General features: G+C 40.6%; 1 protein-coding gene across 5 annotated transcripts in view; it reads left to right on the top strand.

The window, feature by feature from the left end:
• The window catches only part of ZMYND11 (zinc finger MYND-type containing 11), a 105094-nt gene extending 80291 nt beyond the window's left edge, over window positions 1-24803 (top strand). For all 5 annotated transcript variants that reach the window (XM_084206438.1, XM_084206436.1, XM_084206437.1 and 2 more), the window contains 11 exons: window positions 5885-5962; window positions 6329-6421; window positions 7885-7972; window positions 9076-9131; window positions 9917-9994; window positions 10541-10659; window positions 12481-12688; window positions 14556-14624; window positions 16379-16651; window positions 17733-17918; window positions 22498-24803. In XM_084206438.1, coding sequence (XP_084062564.1) covers window positions 5885-5962; window positions 6329-6421; window positions 7885-7972; window positions 9076-9131; window positions 9917-9994; window positions 10541-10659; window positions 12481-12688; window positions 14556-14624; window positions 16379-16651; window positions 17733-17918; window positions 22498-22620 — 1371 coding nt within the window. In that variant the 3' untranslated portion in view covers window positions 22621-24803. The remainder of the gene's footprint in view (window positions 1-5884; window positions 5963-6328; window positions 6422-7884; window positions 7973-9075; window positions 9132-9916; window positions 9995-10540; window positions 10660-12480; window positions 12689-14555; window positions 14625-16378; window positions 16652-17732; window positions 17919-22497) is intronic.
• The last annotated feature ends 641 nt before the right edge of the window (window positions 24804-25444 follow it).

Here is a 25444-nt window from a genome sequence, read left to right as displayed (position 1 = left end):
TCTCTTCAATTATATAAAACAAGGGAATAATTTTTCTTCAGCTGTTAATTTGGTACCTAAAGGCTACAAAAAGTACTGCTAAAATACTAATATTTTGGAGGGGAAATAGATATATACAAAATCATGAGTAGGAGAATTTTGATCATGTTGGTGTAACTGACTATTATTATTTCTTGTCTAAAATCCAAATTTAAAAAAAATTTATAAGAAGGCTAAATTAAGCATTTTGATATATCATTTGTCCCAGAGAATTAGGTTTTGATCCATGAAACAGAAGGAAAGAATTAGTCATGTGCTTTTGCTTGACTACTAAATTCTTTTACAACCATCTGATGAGAGATTGGTCTTCCATGCCTGTTCTTTGCAAGGACTTATAGCCAATTTACCTATCATAGTGGGTACTCCAATATTCCTGGGGTTTATACATAGGACACCAAAGTAATCTGTAGAGCTTAAGACATTAAATACTGTGCTGGGAAGTATTCTATAGATAGGCTTTCTCTGAGTGCTGGTACTGTACTGAGCATTTCCTAGGGTACATAAAAATAAACCATTATGCAGCTCACAATTAACTTCAGACAAAATTTGACAAGTGAGAATGACAAGCAGTGGAAAGTTAGAAGCACAGGAAGATGGAGGTTACTTTAGTGAAGTTTCTCAAGTGCTTAGATCAGGGGGGTTTAGGTACCAGCTGTCAGTCAAGGTGGTTAATGTCAAATACAAGCAGGGAGGAAAGGATTTTTATTGGCTTATTTTATAGTGTTATGGTAGGAGTTGGAGACCTGGATGGGGAAATATATTCCTGAAGCAGTATTTGGTGTGATCACACAAATAATAGTCATGGATTAGTGAGCAAAGGGCAGTGCTAGTGTAGGACCAGTTTTAGCAGCACAGAGCTCACACAGAGCTCACCCCTGTCCTCACCAGTCCCTGCCATGCACCTGGAGTAAATCAGGGAGCTGACAGAACTGGGCACTGCATAGGACTGAATAAAGATTAAAGGCATTTGTCCATAGCAGTGGGAAAACTGGGTAAGCTCCACTTAGAGCCTCCTGCCACCTTCTTTGTGCAGATAAAAGCATATTTAATTCATATGATGCTTCATATTCAGAAAGTGCTTAATGCACCATACATGTAGAAATCAATTTGTGGATTCAGCTGTAACATTTCCAAAAGCACCTGATGCTTTAAAAAGTCTAATTCTACTGCATCTGATCATGAAAGAGGCAAATCTCAGGGCATCTTTTGCTCCTGCAGAAGCTTTTCTGTGTGATGCTTAGGGCACACAGTGCATTGGTTGCTCTGAGACCCATTCCATGTGCCTGCATACCTTTCTTAATAGTACAGGAAACCTGAGGACCTGAGGGTTGAAAGTTTGAGAGGGCAGCAGAGCCGTAAAGCTTTCCATATGTAGCACCAAATTCCTCTGGCAATTTAAGCCCTAAAAAAGTCCAAGGGCCAGTGTGTAAGGCAAGAATTTTCTAAAGAGCAGTGGTGAGTGTATGTTAGACTCATGGTCATAGCTCCCCTCTGCAAATAGAGCCCTGGAAACCTGGATTGCTTCTGAAAATGCAACTGATGCCTTAGGAACATGTATCTGTCATTGAGCAGCCTTCACATAATCCATCACTGAACTGAAACTCAGCTCTTTGATGTGTGCATACAGAGGACAGGTGAGGGAGGAAGGAAAAAATATTCATTAATGGGAGATTACAGGGAAATGGAAACCTCTTTAAACAGTGCAAATGGAATTTAAATGCCTATAGCTAGACAGAATGCTGGCACTGACACCTTGCATTTCTTAGAGTTTTCCTGGTTTTTTTTCTCTTCAAATGAAAGACTGCAGCAACTGCAGCACAGCAGCCACTGCCACCCTGGGTGTTGAGAGTAACTCAGAGTGCAGAGGTTTGTCACTTCCATCATCCCTGGTGCTGCTGCAGGATGGAGTGTTTCTGGGAAGTGCCCCTGGCTTCTCTAGCCTCATGTGGTTTGTAAAGCCTTGCAGTGAAGCCCTGCACTATGAGCATGTCAGAATTGCTAAATAAGTCACACCTGCACAGTAGCAATATATTGCTACCCTCTTGAACAGCTAAGCAGTATAATTAATCTGGAATATTGAATATAAAGAGCAATGTAATCTTCAGGTTCCAGCTTCTAAGAAACAGATGTGCTGCAGAGAATAAGGCTCATAGAAGGTATTTCCTGCACCCACAAGAAAAGAGTTAGGCTGCAGGCTTGGCCTCTCACCTCCAAATCTCATTTATCTTCTACATGAGGATTGCTGTTGGGAAGGTTATTACTCCACTCCTTCATGCCCTGTCTAAACACATAGGCCTGAGCACATCTTTCAGTTTACCTTGATCCAAAGCAGGAGGTTTGCAGCTCTCCCTAAAGCAGGGGTGTGCCTCAGGACTTGTCCATGCTGCAGGTTAACCCCAGCAGGCAGCCAAGCACCCCAGGGCTGCGCTCCTACATCCCCTCAACTCCCAGCTGAGAAAGGAAACAAAACAAAGGTGGTGCAAGGGCAGTCACTGCCCACCCTCATGGACAGATCAGTGCCCAGACAGTTCCTGTGTTAAAGATGGCTCAATTCCCCCTAAGCCCCCTCCTCTTCCTTTCTGTTGCAGAGCATGAGGTTCCATGGCAAGGAATAGCTCTTTGGTTAGTTCAGGTCATCTGCCTCCTTGGGTCTTCTCCCAGCCTCTTGGGCACTGCCCAGTTTGTGCCCTGTGGGGCAGAGTGAGAAAGTGCCAAGGCCTTTACCCTGTGCAGGCACTGCTCAGCAGCAGCTGGAATATCCATGTGTTACCAACACTGTTTTGGTCACAGATCTAAACCACAACACCACACCAGCTGCTGTGAAGACAATTGATTTTATCCCAGCCAGACCTGGTACAGTCCTATATTAAGATAATTTATCCCACAAATAGGCTATGTAAAAGGATAAGGATCCTGACATTTTGGGGGCTGGATTGAATCTCAGGAGTCTCCTTGAAACAAACTTGAACAACGTTTCCAGTAGAGTGTATTACTAGATCTGACAGGGAAAAGAAAGTGGATCTTGTCACTATCATTGTTTTTATTTCCTGAAAGTAGGAAATTAGAAGACCTAATTTTCATTTATATTTTCTTCTATATCACTCTGCCTACAAAGGGCACCTGAAAGTGGGTGTGTTATCTTGTTTCAGAGCAATATAAATAGATTTTATGCAAATGATTGTCCCCATCTAGTATTATCTATTTTCTTGCTTTAAGTCCCTCTAGGTTGATGAGTCCGAGAACACTACAAGTCTTCAAAATACAAAGGAGGAGTTTTTTTTATTAAAAACTTACACATTTTCCATTATAACTTCCAAAGAATGTGTGAATGCTACCTCCTAAATGGCTAATTACTGTTGAAAAGTGAATGAAGTGCTTGAAATGTAACTGGCTTTCTACAAAGGGTGAGCAGCCTTGCCATAAAAAGACATTTTGCTGGCTCATAGGCTCCAATTCCCTAAATTTATTACCTTTCAAAATTTAGTAGAGGAACATGGAGATCAAGTTTTTCTTAAAATAAATCAGTGTAGGGAACTGAAGGAAAAGTGGAAAAATTAAAGTTTGCCAGAATCGGCAAGTTAATTATATCATTTTCATTGGTGCTTAAGATTATATTAATTGCTGACATCAATAACTACACAAAGCCAGCTATCTATCTTTTCTTATGATCTCAAGGATAAGACTGTAAACCATCTATCTCAACAGTCTCTTTCAAACTGTCTTGCCCAGCAGGGCATGAAAAATGGTTCACATGAATTCTGAAATACCTTCAAAGGATGATAAATTCCAGAGCCATGTCAGAAAAAGAGGTGTAGGACCAGTCAGTGCATGTGAGTTTTATTGTGTCCTTATAAGTTTCAGTCTTTTAAAATGCTGTGTCATTAGCAAGCACACAGCACTCCAGTGCCTGAAATGACAAAATGACAGCAGTGTTTCATAATGCAGATAATTTAATGCACATTTGGGTTTTCATTTGCAGTGGCAATGTTGGTTTATGAGAAACTGAGTAGGTGATTTAAATTCCAGCAGAATGCACGTTTCTCCTGGTCGTCAGAGTGAAACATGAATATACAGAATGTGATTCAGATATATAGTGCAGGATAAATTCTCTGTCAGTCCACAGTTTGGAAGGAAGGCCAGGCAACCATTAATATTATGAAAATAATGCTTAAAGGAACTGTAGGTTTAGAAATACCTGGGGCTGGCCCTTCCCACAAGAGAGTTTTTCCCAGTCAGGAGGAAGCTGTGGTGTTGTTATGCACCATGCAGGGTCTGAGTAGGTTGGTGACTGAGCTGGTATTTCAGCACAGTTTGTAATGATTCTAATTGCTGTTAAGCAATCAAATGAGCAGCTCTGCAGGTAGTGCTGTGTACAGTTTTGTTTCAAGAAAGGTAGTAAGTACAATCCTGAGATGTATAGGTTGCAGGTTTGCTGTAGCACAGGGGAACAGCCTGTGGTTTTCAGTGTCCTTGCTGTCTTGCAGGAGGAATATAAGCATGGGAGACACAATCAAATCCTATCAGCTTTTTTTGTGCTAATGTGTAATTTTATTCTTGCCAAGTAAATTTGTAAAAGGAGGTGCTCTGTACTCAGTGTCTGTGAGCCCTATATCCACAGTCATACATAAGTAATTCAATGAAAAATAGCACACTTCTGGTGACAGATAATTTTTAAGCCTCCTTTATTTACATATTAGAGCATGGATTCATTTTTTTCTTGTGTTTGCTGAGCAGCCTTCATCTGCACAATTATGTGGATCCTGCTAAAGGCCATCAGATTTTGAGGATGCAGGTGTAACTGAGCCAGTTTGATCCACACAGTTTGCACACAAGTGGTGAAATGAGGCATGAGAAGGGGAGAGCTCAGCTTGGCAGCCAGTGCACAAGGTGTGAGGAGGAGTGAATGCCTTGCAGGAGATGTGAGCAGTTAGAAACACTTCAGGGTAATAGATCTGGAACACAGGCTGTTGTTTCACTGTGCTTTTGTTTGGGAGAGCTACTGTAGGTAAAAGCAGGGAGGAGGTAGCACTTTGCAGGCAGCTGTTGTAGCTCTGCAGAGCTGTGCACAGGGTTTGGAAAGGCTGCTTTGTAAGAGCACAATAGGCATTTGCAGAGACACCTTCTCTCTAGCAGCACATTTTGGGTATGCAGGGTTCCCACTAGCCTGGTTATACTTTGAAGGGTGGGGTAAGCCTCTATAATAGTCTGAAATGAGAGGGGAAAGCTCTGGACCCTGAACTGCTAAAAATAATGATCAGTGTTCCAGAATCTGGATTAAATTTTGTTAAGGAAGAACCACAAAACTCCCAGACTGCTATGTTTCTTGAGCAGTAAAAAGTGCTCTGAGTTTCTACTGGCTAGAGCCAATTTGTCTTCCTCCCAGATGGTGTCATTTTGCTTAGTCAGCACATAATTTGTAGATGGTACAGGATATTATTTTTTAAATTATTTCCTATTTTACTAAAATTATTAATGCCTTGCTAATAAAAAGACCATTAAATAAATTTTCAGCTGCTCCCTAAAATGACTTTCTTCGTTGCTTTATTCTAATTAGACACTTTTTTATGAGAGGTTTTGACAAACTATTATGGATACAAGTGGAAATAAAACTTGCCATTTTTCTGTAGCTGAAGTCTCAGCCCAGACATAATTCAAAGTAACAGATATGGTGGTAGTGGCGTGTTAGTATTACTAATGTCTCAGAAAAGATTTTCCCTAAGAAATAGTGTTTTATGCGATTCAAAGTTACCTTTTCAATTCAAGTGTTAATGCAGAGGAAATGTTTATTGGCTGGATTTTGAAGTCAAGTTTGAAATACTGATATGATGCTGTTTTTCTTTGGCAGAGTATCAAGAAGAAAAACACAAGTAAACAAGAGATGAGCACATACCTGCGGTTCATCGTGTCCCGGATGAAGGAGCGGGTGAGTCTGAGCTGGGAGCTTGGCTCAGTCCCTGCTGCACTGCACTGGAGCTTGGGGGGTGCCCTCCTGTGACTGTGCAGGAAGGAGGGCTGCAAGAGGGTGGTTTTTATTTCTCCTGTCACAAGCACTGTGTGTGTTTGCACATACAGCCTCAGGCCCTGAGGTTTGGATCGGTGTCACCAGGTTCCTCTGGCATGGAACTTTTCAGGTCTGAGACACTCCCAGTCTCATGGGTTGTGGGTCCCCAGTTTGCCTTGTGTAGTCCCCACCTGAAATATTCCAAATGATTGCATTTTCTAATCCTCTTTTCTGTGTTTTGAGCAGATTCTAAATGCAATAACAAACACTGTCTCATGGTCCTTTCAGGCTATAGATCTAAACAAGAAGGGGAAGGACAACAAACACCCCATGTATCGAAGGCTGGTGCACTCAGCTGTTGATGTTCCTACTATACAGGAGGTAGAGTGACTTGCTTCCTAACTTCCACACTGGTTTTGATGTCTTTTAATAGTGAAAGTTTAAAAAGTCCTAATCCTGTTTAATTCTCTTTATGATGGGTATTTCAGTATTGTATCCAGCATTAGATATGGAAGCTTAACATGTCAAACTTTTCCTCATAAATAGGTAATTGAGTGAAACCATTGTGAGTGGTTCCTAGTTTTCAGACACAGAGTATCCTCAATTCCTTTTATACTAAAGTTCCACTAGCATCTGCAGGTAGCTAAAATCTTCAGAGAAATTACTGTTTAGCTAAATCAATGAATATAGACTCAAGTGCCTGTGTGTGCTTCTCTGGCCCAATGTTTTTGACCATATTCTGATTTCAGTCACTATGCCCTTGTGTGGGTGTCAGCTTTATAAACATCTGAATGATTCAGAAAGAACCAATCACTTTGTTGATCATGAAAAACCAGACTCACCCAAAACATCTGTTTTGCATTAATTGTTCCAAAAATAAAGTACTAATAGATATATTGTCCCTTTTTTCTGCGCCAAAGGTCTGATCATGACTCATAAATCAACTGCACATGACCATAATAAACAGCACATTCATCTTTACTCATTCCTGCAACTGGATTGTAGGCAGTGCTGTGGTATATCTTGCCCTTTACAAGCCCAGATGTGAAGAGCCTTTGTTTTATTATTAAAATGCACAAATGAACAATAGCTTCACTGACAGTTTTGGAGACCAGCACTGCTGCTTTCTAGAAGTGTTGGCAACACTGGTTGAGCCTGAAAACAGGCCAGGCCTTCCTTTCACTCTGTCAACTTCTCCTGCTTCCATAGAAGGTCTTTTGGCTTTGATAGCATTCTACAAGCTGATGTTATTTTGTTTGATGATTGGAATTGTCATGGAAGTTCCTGAGAGAGCCCAACTGAAAATGCTGCATTCCCCATTGGACAAAGCCATACTAGGAAAATGAATTGCATGGCACAATGTAGGCATTTTTTATGAGTTTGGAAGACTGGGACAATCAGCTTTCATCAGATAACACAGACTGTCAAGTGAAGATCCTGGAAGCTCAGTCTTGAAAGGCAGTCAACATTGATTTGAAACTAGCTGATATTTTAAGGTACAAAATGTTCACCTCAGGGAACATATTTCGGTTGGAACAAATGTTCTGGGCCACACCTTATGCTGCAGCTACTGCAGCTTCACCTTCTTACAACCAGGAAAATCTTTTTTAAGCTTGGTCAAGTACTAAAGGATCTATTTTACTTCTGGGCATTGCATAAAGGGCAGCCAAAGCTCAGGTACTAACAAACCATGTCAAAGGAGTTGTAAGTATTCCTTTTGTATGCAGGAAAAGCAGTGTCTGATCTGTGTTGCATAATGCAGACTCCTGTGAAAGCTTCTCTGCATAAAGCAGGTAGAGCACTTTGAAGAGTTTTCTCACAGCCTTGTGTTTTCTTTTGTGTAGAAAGTAAATGAAGGAAAGTACAGGAGTTATGAGGAGTTCAAAGCAGATGCTCAACTGCTTCTACACAACACAGTGATTTTCTATGGAGGTAAAATATAACATTTACTGCTTGCTTTGTTTGATTTGTATTTATTTGTAGGAAACTCACAAGTCCAGGATGAATTTGGTATTAAGTAGTCTTAAGTGTGAATGAGGTAATTTGAAAGTCCTTAAAAATCAAAGTGCATAAGGACTTTTTAGGGTCTTTTCTGGCCCACCTACTACAGAAACTATTTTCATCCTCCCTGGATAAACCTCTTAGTGACAATTGCACTTTTTCCATCCTGCTTCTTCTTTAGCAAAGTCTTAAGTCAGTCTATACTGCAGATTTTTGCCAGTATACATATGTTTTCCTAGGGTAGGGTAGGGTTTTCTGTGTTGTGTCAGCAGAAACACATACTATGGACATATTTCTTTTACTTTTGGGCAATATCTGCCATATTGTGACAGAAGTGTAGCTACATCCACACCAGGAGTGTGCTGCTGGTGCAGTGTGAAGGTACAGCCAGCAGAGAAGCTGCCAGGCACTGGGAAGGTAATGAGTGACTGATTGGAAGTAAAAAGCCACCAGCAGCAGTCCAGAAGCTGTAGCCAGGTCCTGTTTTCCAGAAACACCCTCTCAGGAAGGATGGGGGCCTGCAGACATGGCCCCCATCAGGGGCACTGGGAGCAGGGTGGCACCAGTCTGAATGCAGCCCCAGGGGATGCACAGGTGGGGAGAGATGTGCCTATGCCAAGAGAGGAATGCACAGCTGTAAAGGAAGACTCACTGATAAACAGTCTGTGAAGCATCACTCAGAGCACAGAGCAGAGAGAAGATGTTTTAGGCACTGCAGTGTGCCATTAAGACACAAGCAGAGAAAGGAACTGAACCCATATTAAGAGCAACTGTGTCTCCCTGCTGCTGCTCCTCCTCAGATGTGTACTTGCATTGTTCAGTGTTAAAGCAGGATTGTGCCATATAAATATGACACAGAAAACAAATATTGAACTGATTGTTAGAAAATTTTAGATGGAAGGGCTGTCCAAGTGATTAAATTATATTTTTTCTCCTTAAGCATGACAATTATAGCATGAATGTCACAGCTGCAAATCTTTGTGAGCACTATGATCATACTGTGATTGCTCATACCAACTATTTTTAATTTCCAGCGGACAGTGAACAAGCTGATATAGCAAGGATGCTTTACAAAGACACCTGCCATGAAGTAAGTACCACCAAGTAATCAAGATGTAACCAAGATACTTCATTTCAAAACCTAAGAAATTATTCTTCATATTACAAAATAAAAAGCATGTGAAATTGAATTATAAATTTCCTCCAGATAGTCTAGGAGCTGATTCAGAATTCTTTTTACTTTTTCTTTAGGTTTTTGTTATTGATTGGGTTTTGTTGTTGGGGTTTTGTTGGTCTTTGTTGTTTTTTGGTTTTTTTTTTTTGCAACTAGATGATAATTTTAAAAACGCTGGTATTCAAATTTTAGTTCTGAAAATAATGGAGCAATACAGATTTGGACTAGAAATAATTGTACTTACTAATATAAATTGAATCTGAGATGAGACTCTTACTAAATTCTGTAATTGTCATCAAAACATTTCTCCATATTCAGGGGAGACCAAAAAATACAACTGAGGAGCTGGCACACTTTCTCCTTTTCTACAGTTGAATTACTTCTTTCACAATGTACTTTAAATATTTGATGAATTTTAAGAACTGTTCTTTGCATTTCATCTATAATAGATCATTAATATGTCAGTCTTCTCCCTCTGCCTGGCTTTTCTGAAACATGAATGATGTTTCTTCAGGTTGTCTTTCAGACTCTCACAGCCCACCTCAGTTTCACACCTTTAGTTTGCATGGACAGAAGTAACTCCACCAAATTAGCCAGGAGGGCTGAAAAATTTTACTACTTAAGGGAGAGGGATGCTACTGAAATCACATAAATAGGATTTTTTTTTGCTTATTTACCTTCTTTTTTGTTTTGTTTTTCAGCTGGATGAACTGCAGCTTTGCAAGAACTGTTTCTATTTGTCAAATGCACGACCTGACAATTGGTTCTGCTATCCTTGTGTAAGTTGCTGACACAGATTTTTATTTGTTTGCTTTTCTGTATGAAAGCCTGCAGTTTTGGTGTCATTAATGCATTGAATATTCCATTTCACAGGGCTTGTTTCAAAAGCGTGGTTAAGACTCTGTAAGCCTGGATATTTTACACAAGTGAAGTGTTGATTGAAGTTCAAAGCTGTAACAATATAGGTTATAAAATTTGGGTATCAGCCAGTTACAAGAGTTTCACAAGAAAATAAGGAGCTTACAGAACTAAAACTTTGCTCCTGAATGAAGCTAGAAAGACAAGTTAATTTTTAGGCTACTTAGGATCTCTGTTTGCAGTAGACAGTTATACCCTTTTCAGCCTTTGCAGTTTTAGGGTTTTTTTAAAGTTGATCCAAGCAATCTATCCAACAAGGAAATGTAAGAAGATAAAAATGAAAATAGCACTAGACACAAACAGTAACCATACTCTTAAGGTACTAGCGTAGTGTTACAGCAGAATATTTGTGGGAGACAGCAATATAATATTTCCCATCCACTAATAAATGCAACTTCTTTTTCCAGATACCCAATCATGAGTTGGTTTGGGCCAAAATGAAAGGCTTTGGGTTTTGGCCAGCCAAAGTCATGCAGAAAGAGGACAATCAAGTTGATGTTCGCTTTTTTGGCCATCACCACCAAAGGTATTTATTAATTCCATGCTCTGTTTTTTACAAACAATATTAAAAGAATTTATCTCATCTGTCATGTTGTAAATCCTGGCTCAGCTTGTTGCCAGCATTAGAAATAGTGAACATTTTGCCATAATTGTTTCAGAAAATCTAAATTTCAGTCTAACACATCTGAAGTGTCCAAATTCAGTGGCTCAGAGGTTCTCTTTCCACAGTTGCCAGTTGGGGATGTTCCTTAATGCCATTTTAATTAAAGACAGTAAGTGAACTTCAACTGTTTCTTCAAATGTGTAGCAGTCTCCTAATCCAGGCCTTCGTGAAAATTGGACAGAAATGTACTCCTTCTACCAGCAGTATTGACTTCAGGCAGTTTCTCATTTGAGGCACTACAGTTTTGTGGTTTAGTACCATGATATATATCACAAATGTTTGTGTCTCACTGCTAGAACATTGACAGGCCTCCTGCTGGGAGCCAGTTTGCAATTGCAGAGAATCCCTCTTTACACTGGAAACTTGTCTCTTAGAGATGAGCTTTTGGTTCTCTCTCCAGCTGGTTGTTCAGCATTTGGGAAGTTTGTAGCAGTGTGGCAGTGAATGTACTGGTTTGGATTATTTTACTGTTTTATTTATATGCCTGTAATGTGAGGAGAAGAGCCATTTCTAAAGTAATTAATGGTTGTTGGGAGATGGTATATTTGGTGCATCCCAAAAGGACCTAGACAATTCAGTAACAGTATTTCAGTAACTGTTTATTTAAATTGCTTTCGTGTAACTTGCACAGAATATAACATGTTTTCATTTTTTATATGAACTACCAAAAATTTCTAATAGTTATAAAGTGAGTTATAAAGATCTTTACTGGTGCCTCAGTCACAGAATGTTTTTACCTGGAATCTGTTCATGAATGCAGTTTGTTTCATTAGTTACCTTTGGCTTTAAGTTCACACAGTTTAAAATTACTTAATAAAGGAACCTGGCACCTGTGGGATGCGGTGCTTGCAACTTCTTAAATGTGTGCTGGTACAAAAGGCAAAGGATGTTTAACTGCAGTGCCATTGCTTAGTTACTGTGCTGGGCTTGCACAAAAGGCCAAACTCCTGGTTGGTGTAAATTGGCATTGTTTCTTTGTCTTTGCTCAAATTAAATTATATTGCAAGAACCAAGAACCTTTTCACAAACATGTCATTTGTTGAGTGTTTAATCTGTTAGGCAGATGTGCATGTCAGTGACTCTATATCCAATGTCCAGTGTTGCCTGGTGCTTGGTATAACCTCTCAAAATGTCAGGACCTGCCTATCTAACCCTCTAAGGATTCTCTGAACACATTTAAGTGGACAAAGTAACTTTGGAACCATGTCACTGGCATGAATTCAGTCCAAAAAAGCATGATAGACCCCATGGAAGTTCAGTCCTCATAGACAGGGGCCCAGGAAACAAAATGTCTCTATTCAAGGTGACAGTTTTAGGAAAGAGGTCAAGAACTAAACTGGATTAGCATATGAACTTCCAGTAAATAAATGTTTCTGTGTCTGAGTCAGGGCATTTAGGCAAGAGAACAGACAAGAGATGGTGCTGGGGAAGGTTTGTGGCTTATCAGAAATGAGAGAGACTTTAAGCCATAGCACCAACACCTAACAAGTATTTATAATAACAAAAATGTCTAACAGCATGCAGTCCATTTTTTTTTCAAATGTGTTGAGTTTAAAAAAAAAATCAAAAAGGAATTGTCAGTGATCGGCCATTGTGAAAAACTGCTTCTGAAGTCAGTTTCTCAGGTTGAGATCCTTCACGTGTGTTTCATGTTCCTGAACTGTCTGTTCTGTGTGTTCAAAGGGCCTGGATCCCCTCTGAAAACATTCAGGACATCACAGTGAACATCCACCGGCTGCACGTGAAGCGCAGCATGGGCTGGAAGAAGGCCTGTGATGAACTGGAACTGCACCAGCGCTTCCTCCGGGAGGGCAGATTCTGGAAATCAAAGAATGAGGACAAAGGGGAGGAGGAGGCAGAGTCCAGCATCTCTTCCACTAGCAATGAGCAAGTGAGTGCTGCTACAATATTAGCAACTGGGCAATTCATTAGAGAGAGCAAAGTCAGTGGGGTTTTGATTAATGTGCTGTTAATTAGCCTTTTGCTCTGTCTGCAGGTTTGTGAGGACAAAAGGGTTCAAAGGCTTATTCTCCCAATCACTTGTTCTCCCTATCTCCCTTATATCCCTATCTTGCTATCAGTAATAGCAAGAATTTAGATTTTTCTCTTTCCTCAGTTTCTCAGATGACCTTTGTGAAGTTTCAAAGTGTTTGTCACGTACAGCACCTTGATGAGACAGATCAAGTTTTCTAAAGTTAAATAGGAATGCTCAAGTCAAATGTCACAGATATCAGATGGACTGCAACACTGCCTTCTTGGAGTCCTGTCAAGGGACAGCCCTGTGGCTGCTCAGCCTTTTCACAGCTGGAGTATGTTCACTCTGAGCTCTATTCTGCCTTCAGATCCACGAGTAACACCTGCCATGACATTTTCAGCAGGTCCAACTGAAGTTAGGTGCAAACGTTGCCCTTGAGGACCACATGACCAGCAACTGATTAAAGTCATTAAAAATAATTCTGCAAAACAAGAAAAATGGCATTGTTTTAACAAAGAGCACAATGGCCAAGATCCAAAGCTTTGCATTTCCACGTGGAAATTCCCTTATCATAGCTGATCTTTACTAAATGTTCATTGTTCAAGAGGGTGTTATATATTCAGCACTAGTGACTTGGCAGTAAGATTTTCATAGTTTGCAGGATGCTTCTCTGTATTTTTGGCAGCCCTTTCCCTGGGAACATCTTTACTCATTTAAAACCACTATCCTTTCTCTATGTCTGTATTAAAAAAATAAAAAATCAGTGTATTTTGATCCTTTCCCTTTGTCTTTTTGTCAAACAGGTCTATCACCCAATCTGGAACTAAAATCTTCAAAGTTTATAAAACTCTATGTTGTCGTGAAAGGTTGTTCCTTATCAAAGTGGTTTTAGGGTTTTTTTGCCTGGTTTGCTTAGCTAACCCTTTGTAGCCCCTTTATTTAAAATCTTGTGGGCAGTCATACAACAGCCTGTGGCAAAACAGGAAAATGGTCACAAATAAAAGAACTGGTATTTTCCCTTTTTTTTTTTTTTTTTCAGAAGTGTCAGTCACTGGGTCTGAAGTGTCCATTTACATATTTTTCTCTTGGATGCCAGCTATTCATCCTTGTCTTGGCTAATGCTTATACCTGTTTTACTGGTTTCCCAGATACAGGAACACAGGAGTAGCCATCAAACTCACTGTTCTGCTGTAGTCTGCAATATCCTGTTACTAAGACTAGCTAGTGCTAGCCATGCTTCAAAAACAGGGATAGAACTTCTCTACAAGCACTGTAAGATAATTACCATCCACTCAGATCTCATCCTTGCTTCTACTGCGAGACTGACTTTTATTCTAAAGCATAAAGTTCCATACTCCTCCAGTAATAATGCAGGATGATCTTACCATATTTGCATACTTATATCCTCTTTAAAATCACAGCTCTTTGTAGGTCTGATTTCTGAGTATGGGTCACTGATATCAGAATATCTCAGAAACAAGCGTTTGGACTTGTGTGAGCAATGAAGAAAGGAATTATTGAGAGTATTTTAGCAAGTGCATGTTGAATGGTAGAACTTGTTCTTTAATTTTGTTCCTTCGTGCAGTCATAGTCATCAGTGATAATGTAGAAAGTTTCTTGTGTGCACTTCTCATTTAAGAACATTTCATTAACGTTTCTATTTGATACCCTAAATAATTGCAAATAATGACAAATGAAAGGCACATCAGTCATGTTATAATGAAAGCCACTTAAATGAACTGGTTTTTGGGTTGATTCAATATGCTTTTCCTAATGTTCACAGCTGAAGGTTACTCAGGAACCACGAGCAAAGAAAGGACGACGTAACCAGAGTATGGAACTCAAGAAAGAAGTGAGTAACCTCAATTACTGTGTTTGTAGAGATAGCAAAGTACAAAAAGTCTGAAATTTTGAAGGACTCCTTCAATTTCAGTCACCTTTTAGTGATGTTACAGTATTAGCCTTGGAAATTCCAGCCCCACAGCTTGGTACTCCCTGCTACCCAGTGTCATTGTGCCTCCCACATGCAAGTAATGTGTGTCATCATAGGCATATTCTGTATCGTGAATAAAGCAAGCCAGCTTACAAAATTTCTTTTGTAATAACAAATTCAGGCTATCAGTAAGCCCATAAACAGCAGAAATTAGGCGGTGCAATCGAGACTATTAAGTTTGTGAGCTGCCTTCCCCGCTTTGTCTGCGGGGCTTCCCTGCGCATCCCGCTTGCGGGATCCGGGAACCGAGGGCTGCGCTATTGCTCGCGTACACGAGGGGGCACTTACAGAGAGAGCCGTAAATCTCTCCCCGAGCCGCCAGGGACTCTCTCCTGGCCTCCCTCCAGCTGCCGAGGAACATTTGCACATATGCGTGTGTTCCCTGCCAGGGCACTCGGGATGCCCGTGCAGGGAGGGTGCGGGTGCTGAAGCGCAGAGCTCGCTGTGCTGGAGCAGGGACACTCCTGCCTCCCCATTGTACCTGATCCTGCAGGAGGCAGCCTCGTGGATGGGGCAGCGACACAGCCTCTGCTCCCTGGGGCACAAACTTGGTTTGAGTGCAAGTTTGATTATCTCAAACTTGGTTTGAGATTACAGGAGGATGTCTCTCCGTTCTTACTGTGTTTTCTGTCAAGCAAATGCTGTAATCTGCTTCATATATTTATGTCTTAACATTTGCCTTCTTAGCTCTGATCAGTGATCCAGAAGTCAATCACAGTGACCTCTCAGAGAGTAATTGATTGCAAAAGGGAATAATACACAGTCAGCCTTTTGAATGGTGTGAGCAATGCTTCATCACACAGGCACAAAGTCCAGTCCTGAGCAAGGCTTTGTCTCTATACTGCCAAATAAGCATTAAAACATCTAACTTTAATAATAAAAAAAATGTTTATGTCTTCAGACACTTCAAATAGCAATAAACATTTCCAGGAGTCTGTTCAATATGTTCTAAAGAGCAGGAGCAATTGGTGTTGCTTTGTAATAACACAGGCAGCTAAAGCCAGCACAGCACACTACAGTAACAGAGACTTCTTTCTTGATAATTGTGTAATTATACAGAGCTTCTGTGGTCATCGAGTCTAGCTCCATATTATTGGAAGCAAGACGGAGACTCTCATTGGCCTTTCATCTTCAAAGGACCTTTGAAGTGCTGATCAATCTTTGCAGCACTTCTATGGAGCCAGTGGAATATCACAGACTCCAGGGCAGCCTGTTGGGTCAGAGTAAGCCCAGAGTTTGCCAAAACAATTCAGGGAGACTTGGCCATGCAACTACAGTCTCTTTAGGCAGAATATTGTGGGGGGAAAATATCTCTAGCAAATCTGTAGTGATCCTAAGGAGTCAGCACAGCCTCAGAGGTTTTTCATACTTTTGGGGAGGTGAGGCTGGCTGAAGTCAGAAAAGCCTGACCCAAGAGCCTGCCCACTCTCAAGTTGGCTTTCCACAGGGATCCCACATCCCATTAGCACTACAGGCCTTCAGCAGACACCTTTCACATTAATTACACTGATATCACTCACATAACATTTTTTTCTTCAGGGAGAACTGAAAAGTGAACAGGTTGACTAGTTCTATTTTGATATCTGATTTACAAGTTTGTTCTTTCTCTGCAGGAGCCAGAACCTGAAACTGAAGCAGTAAGTTCAAGCCAGGAAATTCCCACAATGCCTCAGCCCATTGAAAAAGTTTCAGTCTCAACTCAGACCAAGAAGTTAAGTGCCTCTTCTCCAAAAACGACGCATCGGAGCACCCAGACCAGTAACGATGGAGTGTGTCAGAACATGTGCCATGACAAATACACCAAAATCTTTAATGATTTCAAGGACAGGATGAAAGCTGATCACAAAAGAGAAACTGAGAGAGTCGTGCGAGAGGCAGTGGAAAAGGTAACACTTGTTGAACACAACCTACCCTGGCTTGAGGAGAGGAGATTTTGGGGATTTCTTCTTCTTTCTATTTTTGTAACAACCCCTTTTACCAAGGAATAAAAAACGTTTTTCAAAGAGACCACATAAAAATAGTCTGCATTATTGCTTTTTTAGGCCATTTCTATACCAACAAACCTACTTTAAACAGAAAAGTCTTGGATCTTTTGATTCTTGTCCAGTGAAATCAGTTTGTGATCCAAAACTGAAACTAATTGTTCATTCATGCCAAAGCCTTTCTCTCCATTGTTAAGTGTGATTCTAAACAATGTCATTGTTTAACTGCTAATCATAAATAATTCTTCTTTTGCCTGTCTTCTGACCTAAAGATCAAATAAGGTCATTGGAATTTGTTTGAATTTTCTTATCTAATTATAACCTGTTTAAAATTCAATGTCTAAGCTTGACCTGGTCACTTTTGGCTAGAGAGAGCAGGGCAATTTGGAGGATGATTTGTCTGACCTCTCTTAAGTACCTGTCTTAAGATAGATGAATTTCCTTGTGGATGAAGGACTGTGAAATGAACCTAGGGAGTTCAAGTGTTAATCCTGTAGGATTAAGACACCAAATGTTTAGATACCTGAGCAAGGGCAAAGGAACCTCACTGACAATGAACACTAAAATAAATAAATACCTCTTAATGAACTCAGGGATGTTCTATTTTGGATTTTCCATTGTGCACTTGCTGTAGATTTATATGCAGTTGTAGATTTGGAAAAAACAAAATCTTTTTAAAAGATTTTTTAAAGAGAAATTAATAAATTTATAAACTGATCATTCAGCAAATATGCATAGAACTTATTTAGCTGTTATTGTAGATGCCTGGCAGAGTAGAAATACAGTGACATTTTTATTTTGATTACATCTGATTTTGTTATATCTCTAATGGAGAAATTTTGATTTCTTAAATAGGAGAAATCTCTAATTAGGTGACCCCCACCCACATCAGTAATAGAGTTTTAAAGAGTAGAGGTTTAATTAAGACACTTTGAACTGCCAGAGCTGTCCCTTGACTCGTTTTGCTGACTCTTTTCTTTGGCAGCTGCGCACAGAGATGGAAGAAGAGAAAAGGCAGGCTGTGAACAAAGCTGTGGCCAACGCACAAGGGGAGATGGACAGAAAGTGTAAGCAGGTAAAGGAGAAGTGCAAAGAAGAATTTTTAGAAGAAATTAAGAAACTAGCAGGTCAGCACAAGCAACTGATTTCCCAGACCAAGAAGAAGCAGTGGGTAAGTGTCAAAAATTTATCACAAGAGAGTTAAGTGGAAATGTATCATGCATCCTGCAGGCAGTTGAAGGGGATTTCTTCCTTGCTTTCAACTGCATTGCTCTTTCAGCATTAAGGCTTTCTCCTTCATATAACTGTTTCAAACCTTCTCCAAATTTCAACTTGGTGTTTTGATTACTTTCCATCTTAATTTGTTAGTGCTAACAGCAACATCTTCTTGAGTCCAATCAGATCTTAGTATCAAAAATATTTTTTTCTAAATGCAGTTTTACTCCATATAAGACATGCTTTGCATTATGTTCACACTCCTTTGATCCTTAGACCTCAGAGGGTACAATATCTGGCTGCATCGATTTGGATTCCCCTGCTAATAAGGCTGTTAGTGATATCTTTTTGGCCTTTTCCTCTCCTTGCTTTTTCTACAGCTCTTTTATATTCCTTTATATTTGAGACACAACATTCTGAAATGTATTTCTCTCTTGTTTGGTTCTTAAGTGCAACTCTGCAGCATCAGCTACAAAAACCACGTTGGTGTGCCCTCTAGAAAAGTGAAAATAGACATCTTACTGTTCTGTTACACACCACAAACTTTTCCCTGTTTTTATTTGGCTGGTGTTTTCTCAGGCTGGAGTGTGTCCTACCACATGCTGTACAGCACCTAGCCAAACACTGCAAGAACCATAGACTGTGCTGCTTGCCAGGAGCAGAGGGCAGGTGGAAATTGCTCTGCTCAGGAGCTGGGACCTGGCACACACACAGACTCTGCTATTCCTTTGTTAATTTTCACAGAACGGGAGCAAAAGCCATCACTGAGGAAGTCCCACAGCACTGTGACTGTTGTCTGGAACAGACAGGGGGGTGGGCACAGGATTGTGGCACTGGTGGGGCTGGAAAGGAGCAGGAGCCTCCAGGAGATGGCACGAGCCAAGGGACAGCCAGTCCTGCCACCCCTGCAGCCCCGTTTGCCTTCTGCTATCAAGGGCTGTTCTGCTGCTGCTCAGCCTCATTAGTCCCTGTGCTTACATGAAACAATGGTCCCTGCAGGGAAAACTCTGCTCTGGAGAAGAGTGGAAAAAATACTCAGGCAAGACAGTCAGCCACTGACTATCACAGTTATGAGTTTGGTTTTTGGAAAGAGAAAAATTACTTCAAATGGCAGAGCTCCTGTAGAGTCTTCATTTCTGTTCCTCACAGAGCTTTTACTGTGGGTGTTATGGTGCAGTGCTTGGGTCTCTGTCAGTAAGGGAATTCCTCCCTGTCTCCTGTCTCTGCAGACCAGAGAAGTTGTTTTTGACAGACTTGATGGAGTTACTGTGTTCAGTGTGTCACCAGCTGCTGGTGCCTGTGTGCATGTGCTCACCTGTGGCACTGGAGAGGGAAATGGAATTGCCTTTGCCCACTATAGAATATGCCAAATTACCTCTGTCCTGTCAGGAGTGAAGAGCAGGCATGTGAACCATTGTCACCATTCAGCTGACATGCAGTGACTGGGCACAATAACATCATTGTTAGCTGGACTCTCAGCTCTAGCTGCTTTTTGGTGGTTTTGAAGGTAGAATTTTCAAGAGAGACTGACTGGAATTATCTGCTCCAATGTGCCTTTACTATATCCTTCAGACTAATCAAAAAGTGCCCTGGTACCACATCACTGAATTTATTAATGAGGGCATAGAGCTTCTCTAGTGAGCAAAACAATCAGAAGATAGAAAGAGTATTTGACAATCTTGCCTACTTCTGTGGCCTCAAACTATCTGTCAGTCACCACCCTAAATGAAGGCATCAGCAGGCAGCTGGTTTGCATGTGGCAGGAGAGGGAAGGTCAGGATAAACACCTCTGCATTCAAGCTGATGGATCTGCCTGCCAACACACAGCCCCAGGCAGCTGGACTTGGTCCAATTACACAACTCCCCAGTGATTCTTCCTTCAGTGGTACTAATGACAGTCCCTGGTGTGCAGTACTGCACTTGTATGCTGCTATTATAATGATACCTCCTTACCAAAATCTCATGTAATTAACACACATACTAAATGAGTTTTGGTGGCTTTGCTTTTTAATTAGGAGCAGAGACCTCTGGTTTTGTGTAATGCTGATGTCTGTGCTTGGGAATACAGCTGCTATTATTCACACTGTATTTGTCTTTTTCTCATACCTAAAAAACAAGTCCAGTTGGGATAAAGGGATCATTTTGCTGGTGGTATACAGGGACAGGAGATGTGCTTCCAGCCCTCAGAAGACTAATGCATAGTTAAAGAATAACAGTTCCTCTTTCTCCAGCTGGTCACAATTGGCTTAGCCCAATTTCATTTTTATACCTTCAGAAAATTTGCATTTAATGCAGATACCCCAAGTAAATAGCAAAGAAAAGGAAGAAGTGTAAAGGCAGCAGTAACAATAATGAGATTCTGCAGCTCCATGGCCCCAAGGGTTCAGGCTGGAGTGCTGGTCTTGACAATGTTTCTATTTTACTTTCTCCAAATTCTTTTATTTTTGTGTAAGACTCATTTAAATTGGTGCATAGGTCATTTCCATAGACAGCTTTAACTTGTTTCTCTTTCAAATCTATTTACACATATATTTATTTTAACTTGCAACAGGTGGTCTTTAAGTGAATGAGCATTGTCTGTGATGTGTACTGTTTGAAACAAAACCTCAAGTGATTGATAACATTTAGAAAGAGGAAACTACAAAGAAAAGAGGAGGCCTGAGGCCAGCTGGCATTTTGCCTCCAGTGCCACATGTGCTGGTACCAGCACAGATGACACTATTTTCCTTTTGTAAGTGGAGATTTACATCCCACACTTATGGCCAGCATATGTAAAGGGAAGTGCAGGACCCACAGATCAGTTGTCCTCTCCTGTCGTAACATTTTTGATCTCTCCCAGCCAGCAGATGTGAATGTGGTCTCTGGGCTGAGGCCCATGCTGTACATAATGGAGAGCCACAGCTGCTCCCTGCACCTTTCCAGCAGATGATCCTAATGGCTCCCACAGGCTTGTGGGCAGCCAGCAACATGAAAAACCAGGAAAACAGCTCTCGAGAGGACACTTGTTTGCAGGCATTTTTACAAATAAACTTCCCAGGAGCTAAATTATGAAAGGAAAATGGAGAGGTTCCCTTCTCACACAGCTAGGGCAGTCCCTTTATTGCTGATGTAAATAAATGGTTATCAGCTTGGCCAATGTAAATGTTGGCTTTCTTGGATCTGTCTTTCAGTAGTGTGGGTTGTTGTGGTTTTTCTTTTGAGGCAGTTGGGTTTGTTTCCTTTGTAATTCTCTGTTTTATTAGCAAATCTGTAGCTAGACAGGACATAAAAATTAAATTGTGTGTTATTCTGCGGTTTGATAGCAGCCTGAACAGACTGTGTGATATCCCTCCCCCTGTTCCCCATCATGCAATAAGCATTTCAGACTGGATTCCTAAAGATGCCCCCTGATTTTGAGAAGACCAAATTCAGAAAGACAAATCTGAGGTCATTAGAAGCTGACTGTCCAGGATGCAGAAGTATAAATGGTACCTTAAGCAGCAGTGCTTCCTCATCTTATGGAGTTTTGTCAAAATGACAGTTCATGCTTTTGCAGCCCTGCCTTAAGGGGCATAAACCCTCCTGAAGACAGGGCACTGTGTGGGGGCTGTACCTCCTTGATGGCCATCATGGTGCTGATCAGCATGTTGCCTTCCCTTTCTTAGCTCCCCAGAGGCCACAGGGTTATTTTCCAAGTAGCTCTTCCAGCTATCAGAAAGCTGGGGGTGTTCTCTGTGTTCAGAGGTAGAAATCATCTTTGCCGCAGCTTTCTCCAGAACCAAATAATTCTGCGTAAATCATGGGCTGTGCAGCATCTTTCTTTCAGGAGTTTTGTGCAGGGCTGGCTGGCAGGACAAAGAGCAAGAGCCCAGGTAGCCAACCTGCTTCGTTTTATCTAAGACTTGGAGGAAAAATCACTTTTTTCATCTGCTCAGTAGCACTGATGGAGCACAAAGTTTTCCCTTCAGGAGGTGGCAGTGCTGGCTGCCCGTCAGCAAACCCTGGTGACAGCAGTGTCCTTACAGGCTGAGCCCAGATGGGCTACAACAAACCAATAATTCTTGTCTCCTGGGATGTTATTGTTGTGACTTTTGACATTTTTTAGACCTAAAGGATCTTCCCCAGCAACCTCTGGACAAGTCAGGCTTGTAAAGAAACCTCAGAAACACTGATTTTCAAGCCTGTGCAGAGCTTGTTTGTGCCAGCAGTGCCTGTTGATTTATTGTAGCTTTTAAGACGTAGATCAGGGTGCTATCACACAAATGTAGGGTAAAAGATGCTTCCTGCACTGTGCCTGAAAAATGTCACTCCACCATTCCAAAAGATGAATTTTCTTAAGTGAGAGATGATTTTTGGAAAAGCAATAATCCAGACTCTGGAAAACAGGAAAGCATTGTGTGGATTTGCTGAAGATGGCTGCTTCACTCAGCACGTGTGAAAAACGCTCGGATGCCCCCGAGCAGAAATAAGAGGAGCTGGTGTGTGCAGGGCTGGGGGAATGCTGGGGAGGAGGGATGCTGCCAGGGGGATAATCCCATCTCTTTTGTTCTCCCCAGTGCTACAACTGTGAAGAGGAGGCCATGTACCACTGCTGCTGGAACACTTCCTACTGCTCCATCAAGTGTCAGCAGGAGCACTGGCATGCCGAACACAAACGTACCTGCCGCAGGAAAAGATGAAAGAGTTCCTCCTCCCCTAGAGCACCACCCCAATGATTGCTATTCTCAGACAGAGCGGTTTTTGTTTCCAAAAAAAAAGAAAAAAAAAAGCCAAAATTGTTTAGAATTTGCTTCCCATTTTGCACCAGCCTTTAAACACTTTTCTTAGAAGAAATTTTGCACAGTTATTTCAGTCTTCTGTTAGAAAGGCTCCTCCAAAATTTTGTCGGCAAAATGAATTGAACATCTGTTGGAGCAGGTTACTTCAAATAATTTTAAACTAGAGGATTTGTTGCATTTTCAGCAAATTTTAAGACATTTTTAGGTTTTACAGATATTTTAAACTTTAAAAACAGCAGATCTAAAAACAAAAAAAGTGATGCAAGTTTAACAAAAGTTTAACATGTTTAAAAAACATTTAAAAACTAGTTCTGAATGTAAGAAGTACAGAACTGTTTCAGAAAAATGAAGCATACTACCTTGATGTAACATTTATTTCTTAACCTTGTTGAGCTGGTTTTGTTCAGCTTAATTTTACTGTTTAAAGGCATTATCTATTGGTTATACCAGTGGGTACATGATTGAATTTAGGGAACAGGGTTGACACAGCAGGTGCTAGTCCTGCATATTTTTTCTTAAATATTTCCCAACTGTGTTTTATTTTCATTATTTCTTTTCAATATATAACTTTTATAACAAAATATTAGCTTTGATCTTGTAGTTTAAAATCACAGGGAACTGGGGTAATCTTTTACTGAGCTGGATCTTAGAGAAAAATGAATATTTAAATTTTGAAGTTTGCACATTTCGTCTTTGTTCTAACATGAGTGCTTATAACAAGAATAAGAAAAGCCAAAAAAAAAAAAAAAACAAACAACAGACAAACAAAAAACCCAACTACCTTTATTCATACTTGGAATTTTGAGGCATACAAATTACTTTACTGTGCCCCCCCTTCAGCCTCCTCAATTCAACGTCATTTGACCACCTCTGATCTGGTGTCACCTGGTCCATTGTAACTGATAATAAAAGGAGAAAAAGCACTTAAGTTTCACAGAAGCCGTTATGTTTGTAGTAATGGGTCATTGCCTAATAATAATGAGCTCCATCACTGTACTCAGAATGAAGAATAATGCATGTTAATTTTCTTGTATTAAAGATGCCGTGATTTGTAAAAAGTCTGTATTTTGCGGAATGTCTGGATTAAGAAGCATTACCAATAGGAATGGATCGATAGTTGAAAAATTATTTTCTTTTTGTTTGTTTTATATATAGATATATGAATTGCATCCATGTTCAGAGACAATTTTTTAAATAGATGTAAAGCTTACTTAAATAGCTTTTCTTTTAAAGTGTCTCCACATTTTAGTTTCTTTCAAAGATTGGTCTTAGACTGAGTCATATGCCCATTAATCATCCAGCTATTTTTTGAGAAGTTAGAGGAATAATTTGTAAATATTTATTTAGATCTTTGATATTTATTGAAAGCAATTACATGATGGAACGATGGAAGCTGAAGAATCAGGAGGAAAGCCTTTTAAAAAGTTTTCTCTAGGATTTGTCAGGGTCATTGTAAAGACAAAAATATAACTAAGACTTCTGTGAACTACCACTGAAATTCTGACCTTTTTTACTTACAGTGGTGATATAAGTTAATTGACTAGATACTGCCAAATAATGCCCAATATGTTGCAGAAATTAAGTGGCAAGTTGATTGGAAAAAATAGTAAGTAGATGGTAACTTGTATTACCACAGCTGCATTATTGCCTGATAAATGTGTAATTAACTTTTGTCGCCTCTGTGTTGTGACTGTAAAACACTTCACAACTAAAAATCAATCTTGTTCGATTACTTTACAAGTTCCAAAACTTCGATCCACCCCTATGAAAGCAAGTATTGTGGAAATATTTTTGGTGTAAAATCATTCCAGAATATGTAATATTTAACTGATAGCTGCATGAAAGTAAGATTCGTGTTACTTTGGCTTTTTTGTCTCTGTTGACACGGTTGCACATTTCCAAGTTACTACAGCGTGAAAACTGTGTGTTTTAAAGAAAAAAAAAAACAAAACAAAAAAAAAAAAAGATTGTGGCCTGGTTTTGTATAAGTTTTAGGTAAAATTACAATTGATTGTTTTAGGAACCATGATTTAAAATTAATTTTTTTCTGCAAATCATAAAGCTATATTAAAGTGTTGAGCTTAGCCACTATGCACATTGTAATTATTCATTGTGGCTGTCCAGTTTATGATGCATTCTGGCATTTTGTAAGCTGCTCTGACTAGCAATATATAGAGTCATTTAATGTGTTAACATTGGTTAATAAATGTATTTAAAAAAAACCAAAAAACCCTCACTGAACGTGTCTGTGTTGATTTTGGCCACTTGTGCTCACATCCCGGGGTGGGCAGGCATGAGGCTGCTGTCAGAACTGGGGGAGGAGGGAGGCTGGGGCTGTGCTGAGCTCCCAGGAGCCTTGGCCTGACTTGGTAGGGAAGGATTTCAGCATTTAACACGGCTCTCAGCACTGACAGTGAATCCTTCCACCCAAGTCCTGGTTTCAGAGCCAGGTGCGGCAGTGGCAGCAGCCAGGCTGGGGCTCAGCCCTGCTCTGCCCACTCTGCCTCCTCCCTGGCTGTCCCAGCCTGAGCCTGTGCCTGTAAAAACCTCAGCTGGGCTTTGTCAGGGAAGGGATTCCCCCTGCAGGGACTGCAGGAGCCCAGCTTCACCTGGGGGCAGCCTGGGCAGCCAGTGCCACTCTTGTGAAGCCAGCCTGGGCAGCCAGTGCCACTCTTGTGAAGCCAGCCTGGGCAGCCAGTGCCACTCTTGTGAAGCCACCACTTGG

Source organism: Fringilla coelebs (assembly GCF_963513975.1).
Source record: "Fringilla coelebs genome assembly, chromosome: 1".
NCBI classification, from domain to species: domain Eukaryota; kingdom Metazoa; phylum Chordata; class Aves; order Passeriformes; family Fringillidae; genus Fringilla; species Fringilla coelebs.
This window is presented reverse-complemented; position numbering and strand designations above follow the sequence as displayed.